Here is an 8899-nt window from a genome sequence, read left to right as displayed (position 1 = left end):
AAGTACTTAACATTAAAGTATCTCAGGTATGGTTTCCAGGTAATCCTGAGAACTGAAAAAATCTGCTTAAGTTTCTTTCCTCAGAAATAACAATTTATGTAATACAGATACAATGAAAAACAAAAATGTAATGATTATATAGTAGCATATGAAGCATAATCAATCAATCAATTTAAATGTATTGAAGCGCCCCATATACATGGAAGTGTATTTAAAAGTGTATTTTATTTAAAAACAACACAACCTAAAATGTGATCATTTTAAGTATACAGAAAATGTACTTATTAGTTTTTAACTAAAAGCCTGATCAAACAAGAATGTTTTCAAATGAGATTTAAAAAGAGACAGGTGTAACGGGGCTCATTTGGAATATAATCAGCATGTTACAAAGTGACGTAACCCCTCAGTAAAAGTAGTTCAGTGTTAAGCCCCCCATGGTGGGAGACCCAGTCTTTTGGCTATATAACCACAATTTATGATATGTCATGCAGAATTGATTAATTTAGAATTTTGTGTTACAGACTATAGGAAAATACACAGTAATAGTTCAAACTTGATCTTTTTGAGCATTTTTGATTGTTTTTTTTCAGATTTGATCTTTGGACTACCGATTAATAATAAATGTCAAATGGCTTCTGTTTGCCTGAGGCCTGCACTCAATAGAAATCTAACTTTCAGTAATGTGTTTAGTATTTTTGATTGATTGTTGCAAAGATCATAGAGGCAGGCGCTCAGAATATATGTGTACTACTGTTGTACTTATGTAATATGTTATGGTTGTTGGCACCATATTACATTTATATTTATTATATAAATACCTTTATGACTGTATATTTCCAGCAACTTCAAAATAATGATAAACATCAAGATTTATAAACGGGGAATAAAGCAATAGAGATATTGATTATGTGGTTTTATTCTTCAGTCTTATTTTCAATTACACCAGACTAAATAAGAGTGATTTGCTGTCCATTAGTATAGTTTCTATAGTCTATTTTTCTTACATTTTAATTTTCTATTAATTGCAATCTGTTACTGTAAAGTAATCTTTAGTAAAGCATGACATTTATACAAAAGTCTTTGAAGTCTTATGGAAGGTGATTCCAAAAAGTACGATTGGGGATTATTTAAAAGAGGAACTGTTTATCTTAATTTACAAACTCTTGTTTATTTCAGTTTATTTTTAAACTTGCCAATGTTATGTCTCAGTGCACCGATGAAATTAAAAGTGTACTCTGCATTTTCAGCCTCTTCTCTGAATCTGCAATGATTTTCCTGAAGTCTCTGTTTAATCTCCAGTGCAATCATTTTATATTTTTGTTCAATATCAGACCTAGTCCTGTCTCCCTTGGCTTTAGCCATCTCCTCAAGCTTTTTCTTCTCCTCTTCTGTCTTTATCTTCTGGACATACTGTTGGAATAACAATGCTTCCTTCTCTCTGATCTTTTCTTCTGCCTCCTCATACATCTCCTGTGTGTAGTGTTCAGCCTCATTTACTGCCATCATTTTATCAATCAAGTCCAGAAGCTCCATCACCTGTGCTCGATTCTTCATGTTTTTGTTGTTGAAGACATGATACCTGCCCCCACACTTCATGATCAACTCTCTAAGGTCACTGTGACATGTCTGCACATAGTCGTTAATGCTTTGACCCTGCAACTGGTCTCCTCTGGTAAACAGGACAATCATGAATCTGCCAGCCTGCTCCCCAAACAGCTCCTGCAGTGCCTGCACTGCGTTCCTCTCCTCTCTGGTGAATCGGCCCAGCTGGAGCACCAGGATGAAGGCGTGGGGTCCTGGGGAAGAGACTTGAATACACCTCACTATCTCTTCAACTATTATGTCATCAGGGGTGTTTGTGTCCAAGATACCAGGAGTGTCAACCACAGAAATTTGTTTATCATCAATCACTACTGACTTCTTTTTACATTCCACTGTCACTGATGTCGAACTGAGAATTGACTTAAACTCATTTTTGCCCAGGATAGTGTTTCCCACAGCGCTCTTCCCCACACCTGTTTTCCCAATCAATACAATCCTCCTCTGGGGTAGCTTTTCTGCAGAATAAATTAATCAAATATTTAGCTTCATAAACATAAGAATTGAGATTTCCTTACTAAAATATCACTTGGCAAGAACATATTTTCTTTCAGTTTTATAATCATGATGCAATATCAAATCATAAAAAAGCTTGTACATGAAGCCTGGCATTTTAAGAAAAATACATAAAATAGATAACTGAAGCCTTGTGTTCTGGGAGTTTGATAAAGATGAAAAGCCACACATCCCATTACCACATCCTAACAATGATTTCCTCAAACTTCAAGTAGAATATTTTGATTTAATGTCAACTTATGTACCATTACAAAGGCAATATACAATAAGCTTAACTCAACTGACCTGAACTCAACGAAGATCCCATTGCTGCTTGATGTGGACAAAAGTGGAATGGCTTGGATAATTTACTTTCAGCTGTTTTGCTTGCTTTAGAAGGATAATTGAGACCCACCCACTTTTTTTTTTGACTGCTCCTTAAATTAAGGGCTATAAAGAGTTATTTCAGAATAACTTTGCCAAAGCTTATTGAGACATCTGTTGGACCTCAGAAAAAAAAGAATAATATTTATCAATAAAAGAACAGAAAAAACAGTTGTTCTACTGTAAGTGTTTATTGTTAACTTTTCAACTTTTAATTGTGTGTTCTTTTAAAATTATACATAGAAAGTATTTGTTACATAGTTTAAATACATTTTCTTTAAAGTACATGTCTTGTAATAGACCCTTTTTATTATTATTATTATTATTATTATTATTATTATTATTATTATTATTATTATTATTATTATTATTGTTTTATTAAGCATTAAACATTTATAAGCATTCATTTTAACAAGATAATATTGTAATATAATTTGAATATTGTATGTTTAAGGGAAATAATAACAATAATAATATTTATATTATTATTATTATCAGTTAGTAATAGTTTGTTCTTGTACTCATGTCTTTATATATTCAAAATCAGAATATCTCTCTCTTTCTCTCTCTCTCTCTCTCTCTCTCTCTCTATATATATATATATATATATATATATATATATATATAGAGAGAGAGAGAGAGAGAGAGAGAGAGATACCATGGGCTTTATTTAAAAATAAATGACTTGCCCCTTGCTTTTCCTTACTTATTCAACATAAAATACTACTTCTGAGTATTTCAAAGGTTTCCACTTTCTTTTTCATTCCATAGTGCCACCTAGTGTTGAACTAGTGTCAACTTATTATATCTGAAGGAGACCTGTGTGAGACATTATGTAATACATAGCAAGTGGTAGAATTCTTCACTTCTCTCCTGAATGTTCAGAGATTTCAGAGACCATGCAGCAGAGAGAGAAGGAGAGCAGCTGTGCCAAAAGGATGTCCCAAGAACAAAAAGAAGGCCTGAAGCAAGAAGCACAAGGAGATCAAAGATGCTCCGTTGCTGCCAGGACTAAAGCAACCATGGTGAGGTGGAATTGCAACTAATGTATAGGTCAAACAAATGTTTTTAAATTAACAAAATATATTGGATATTTGAATACAAAATCATAATTGTGCATTAAATGTTTTGTAATTCCAGAAACAGACAAATTAATTGCGCAGAGAACTTTACTGTGCAACAATCAGAGAACATTTGTACCAAAACTTAGCAAATTGAGGACCAAAAAACACTGGCCAAAATGGTTAAATAGAGTTTTGCAAAAAAATATAAAGAGAAAGAAAATGTTTTATAGCGCATACAAAAGGGAAGGTGACGAAACAAAATACGTAGAATATGTTGAGCTGCAAAGAGATCTTAAGAAAGGGATCAGGAAAGCAAAGAGGGAAATAGAAAGAAACATAGCTCTTGGAGCTAAAACTAATGCAAAGAGCTTTTTTCAAATATTACAACAGCAAGCGGTCAATAAAGGAGGAAGTGAAACAGATAAAGGGCAAAAATTGAGGTATCTTGGAAAACGGAACAAGATGTGGCAAATGTTCTAAATGAATATTTCACAGAGGTTTTTACAAAAGAAAAAACAGATGACATGCCACAGGTTGACAATCAGTCCAGTCAAACCCTAAGAGAGATCAGGATAAATGAGGAGGAGGTACTAAAGGGACTTGGCAGAATTAAAAACCAACAAATCACCTGGGCCAGATGGGATATTTCCAACAGTACTTAAAGAAATGAGGGAAATTATTTATAGGCCGCTAACTCAAATATTCCAAAAGACACTTAGAAGAGGGGATGTGCCAACTGACTGGAAGACAGCAAATGTCATACCAATCCACAAGAAAGGGGACAAAACTGAGCCAGGAAATTACAGACCAGTCAGTCTCGCCTGCATCACTTGTAGAATGTTGGAAAAAATGATTAGACAGAAAATAGAGGCGCATCTTAATGAAAACCATATTCTTGGAGATAGTCAACATGGGTTTAGACGAGGCAGATCATGTCTTACTAATTTATTAGAATTTTTTGAACATGCAACTGCGAAAGCATATGATATGATATACTTATATACTTTTCAAAAAGCTTTTGATAAGGTTCCACACCAAAGACTGATCCTCAAATTGGAAGCTGTAGGCATTCAGGGTAATGTAAGTAGACGGATTATGAACTGGTTGATGTATAGGAAACAGAGGGTGTCGATTAGAGGAGTGGCTTCTAACTGGAGTGAGGTTGTTAGTGGAGTTCCACAGGGATCAGTACTAGGGCCTTTGCTTTTTCTAATCTATATTAATGATCTGGACTCTGGGATAGTTAGCAAACTTGTCAAATTTGCAGATGATACTAAAATAGGTGGCTCAGCAGATACAGTCTTCACAGCACAGGCTATTCAGAGGGACTTGGATAATATTCAGTTGTGGGCCGACACCTGACAGATGAAATTCGACATTTAAAAATATACCGGATAGGATCCTTGGATTACTTAGATATTAATGGACACCAAACGAGCACGATGGGTCGAATGGCCTCCTCTCGTTTGTAAACTTCCTTATGTTCTTATGTTCTTAACATGATCAACATTCTTATGAAGGTATTTTTCAGAACCAAAACAATAATAATAATAATAATAATAATAATAATAATAATAATAATAATAATAATAATAATAAACTTAATTCATTCAGTGCTTTTCTTGCTGGTGTGCAAAGTGATTTTACAGAGATTTTTTACAAAAAGACTTTAACACAGAATAAAACAAAAAATCAGAGCACAGCACCATATAAATGGGCTTAAAAGAGATAAAAGGAATATAAAGGCAAGATGTTACAATTAAAAGCAGTTTATAAAAAATATGTATTTAAAAGGGTTATACAAGAAGACACTGATTTAGCTGCTCTAATCTCTTCAGGAAGACTGTTCCAGAGCCTTAACTGAAAATGCATGGTCACCTTGCTTTTAGTTTGGAATCTGGAACAGTCAGAAGGACTTTGTCAGTTGATCTGAGAGGCCATTCAGTTTAGTAGGGGGTTAATAGCTCAGTAGTGTAGGGGGATATCCAGTCTTGCCTTAAAATAAATTAATACAATTATAAAATCAACTCTAAAAGCAATTGAATGCCAGTGCAGAAGAGCAAGGATTGGGGTTATTATTCATGGCAATAAATGTCCTGAATAAATAAAAGCATGATTTATCTGCTCCATTAGCTTTGCCAGAAGAACTAAGCACTGTATTTAAATAATAATAATAATAATAATAATAATAATAATAATAATAATAATAATAATAATAATTAAATCACTTTCTTAGTGAGGAGCTGTTTTAAATAAATGTTACTTACTGTTTTTGGATTGTGTCTATCATTACCTTTTCTCCTCCTCTTCAGTTTATGAACTGTACATATATATGATTATTTCTGTATAATGTGGTTCCAATTGCTTATTATTTTGATTGAATTTTACTCAAGTAAATTGCCTAGGATAAAGCAGTAAGGCTAAATTATCATTATAATTAGTAGTAGCAGTACTATTATTAGTATTAGTATTAGTAGTAGTAGTCACCGTGGTACAAACCTGCTAATTAAGAGAAGCTGTTTATTAATCCCCAGTAACCAGTGGAGATACAAGCTTTAATATGAAACATGTTTTAACTCACCTACAGCTGCTGTGGCCAGCTGTCCTAATTGATTGTATGTGACTGAACTGATGTCTCAAATAAAATAAATGTATAAATTAAGAAGAATAAATATGTATATATGTGTGTTATATGGCTCTGCAATGTTTCAAATTCTCATGTGGAGAACATATGATGGGGGCGAATTTTAATGGTGGTGAATTGTTGCATGGAAAATTGTCGCAAAGACGAATTGCCACTGGAATGAATTGTCGTGGGGGAGAATTGTGTCAGGGGCCAATTGTCACAGGGCGAGTGGACATGGACAAATTGTCATTAGTTGTTATTTTATTAGTATGCTGTTTTTACTAGAATGTGTGTTTTCATAGCGGTCATGTGTGGAAGAGACAAAGAAGATCTTGCACTCTTCTTCAGACAGGTAAGCCTGGCATTGAAACTGGGGTCAAAATTGTCTGTCTGACTGCATTTGGAGTATTTTTGAAAGGCAAAAATGGTCCAGATCACAGGCAGTTAATTCCCTTCTTTATCAGTATTAATGGGTGTTGGCAGTTAGTGTTTGATATTATGCTAAATTTGTCTCTCTCTCTGTTGACCAGGTTGGCATCTAATGGGGACACTGGGATTGAGATTCTGTCTGAGAGTTCAACCAACATAATTAAAGGTACCCTATTTATATGGATGATGTTGCAATCAAAAATGCAAGAAGCATAATAAAACTCTGTGAAGTTCTATCTAACGGGGATGAAAATGACTAATATTATAAGTACTGTCTGAAAAGATGTGTCTTGAGTAAGCGCTAGAATGAGGTCAAGGACTCTGCTGTTTTGACTTTGGTGGGAAGTTAAACCATATTTAAATCAGGCTGATAAATGCTAATAATGGCAATTCTACGGTTGATAACATACGGATTGGGTGACCGAGGAACACATGAAAAGTGGAACAGCAGAAATAATTGGAGATAAGGAGAGATCTGGTGGAGAAAACATGAAAATGACAGATAGGAGGAGCTGAGAAAAAAATGAGCAAAAAGATTAAAATGGAGGAGGAAGAGGGGCAGCTGGGGAAGAAATATAAAGATGAGGGAAAGAGCATAGAAAAGGCCATGAGTTCGAGTGAAGACAACAGATAGAAAGAAGAAGCAGTTGAGACAGAAACATGAAAATTATATAAAGTTAAAAGGAGGCTATGAGGATGAGAAAGGAGAACATACAGAGAGAGGAGGTGGAGATGGAAAAAAATGAAGACCAGGGAAAGGAAGAGGAAAATACTCAGAAACACAGTAAAAAACAGATTACATAAGCAAGAAAAGGATTATGTAAATGTTAATTTTGGCAGTTCTAGTTTAATGTGAATGTGAATTTTATTTTTGTGACCCTGACACTGAAATGCAGTCAGGGTATTTAATATCCATTGTTATTAAAATTTGAAAAGTTAAAACAGTGAAAGTCACTGCCATGGCAGTGTTCTTGGTAATGCGAATTATTCACATATTGCCCCTTTTTACACACATCAGGTGAGAAACAACTCCAAACTGAGAAAGACATTGACCTCAGACTGGTTTTGTTGGGTCAGACTGGCACAGGGAAGAGTGCAGCTGGAAACACCATCCTGGGAAGAAACAGATTCAGATCAGTACTCAGCTCCCAACCAGTAACAACCAAGTGTGAGATCGAAGTGACAGAGATTGACGGGAGTCGGATTGCTGTGATTGACACTCCAGACTTCTTTGATGAAGACTGTGCTAATCAAGAGAAGCATATTAGAGAGTGTAAGGATCTATCTGCCCCAGGCCCCTGTGTATTCCTTTTGGTAATGCAGCTGGGTCGATTCACAGAGGGAGAAAAGGAAGTAGTGGAGAGGGTACAGAAAGCTTTTGACCAAAGTGGCACAGAGCACATGTTTATCCTGTTCACCCATGGAGATGAGCTGTGTAACCAGAGCATTCGGCAGTTTGTCCGTAATGCCCATGCAGATCTCAGAGAGCTTATAGAGCAGTGTGAACACAGATTTCACCTGTTTAACAACACAGACACCAGCAATCGCATACAGGTAAGCAAACTGCTGCAAAAGATCTGCAGCCCAGTGACAGTGAACAGAAAGGAGACAGGCAGGGTCAGTCAATTTCAGAAGTTAGAAATGCACAGATAATATTATACCACCATGTTGTAATGTATAGATATGGGTGTTACAAGCAAACTTACTTGAGGTCAACTGGACAGTAATTATTGAAAAAACTGAGAGGAATTACTATATATCTGTATTACAATTATAACGTAATATTTATTTTATTAAAATGTATTATTTTCAAGATCTCTGTTTAATGATTAATGCATAACTAATAGTCTGCTCTGCTGACACACCAATAAAAACTCACCTCTCCCACTGCTTGAACTCTGTTGTTATTGTAACAAACATAGAGCAATCGGACACCCTGTGTGCTCTCTCTATCTCTGTCTTTATCAGAGGTATGTTTTTTTGGCCTCAAGTCTTCCATGAAGGCCACTTCTGACCAGACTTCTCCGGACAGTAGATGGGTGTACCAGGGTCCCACTGTTTTCTTCCAATTCTGAACTGATGGCACTGCTGGAAATCTTCTGATTGCAAAGGGAAGTAAGCATCTGCATTCATCTGCTGCAGTAAGTTTCCACTGTGACTACGGTCCTCAACGTTGCCCGTTTCTTTGAGCTTCTTCAAAAGACCTTGGACAGCACATCTGGAAACACCTGTCTGCCTTGAAATATCTTCCTGGGAGAGACTTTGCTGATGCAGTATAACCTTGTGTCTTGTTGCTGTGCTC

At 35.5% G+C, this 8899-nt stretch overlaps 1 protein-coding gene across 1 annotated transcript; it reads right to left on the bottom strand.

The window, feature by feature from the left end:
* Positions 1-206: 206 nt before the first annotated feature.
* LOC136719060 (GTPase IMAP family member 4) lies at positions 207-2445 on the bottom strand. The gene is made up of 2 exons (XM_066696888.1): positions 2401-2445; positions 207-2057 (listed from the first exon to the last, which is right to left on the bottom strand). Exons 1-2 carry the CDS (start codon positions 2420-2422, stop codon positions 1168-1170), a joined length of 912 nt encoding a protein of 303 aa, XP_066552985.1. The 5' UTR covers positions 2423-2445; the 3' UTR covers positions 207-1167.
* Between the last annotated feature and the right edge of the window lie 6454 nt (positions 2446-8899).

The sequence above is a fragment of the Amia ocellicauda genome, chromosome 23 (assembly GCF_036373705.1).
Source record: "Amia ocellicauda isolate fAmiCal2 chromosome 23, fAmiCal2.hap1, whole genome shotgun sequence".
Taxonomy (NCBI): domain Eukaryota; kingdom Metazoa; phylum Chordata; class Actinopteri; order Amiiformes; family Amiidae; genus Amia; species Amia ocellicauda.
This window is presented reverse-complemented; position numbering and strand designations above follow the sequence as displayed.

What these genes read in the sequence shown, in the direction of transcription:
- LOC136719060 (XM_066696888.1), bottom strand. Translation starts at nt 2,422, where the DNA reads ATGGGATCTTCGTTGAGTTCAG. An exon ending in GGGATCTTCGTTGAGTTCAG is followed by an intron (nt 2,058 to 2,400) that starts GTCAGTTGAGTT and finishes TTTATTCTGCAG; the next exon opens with AAAAGCTACCCCAGAGGAGG.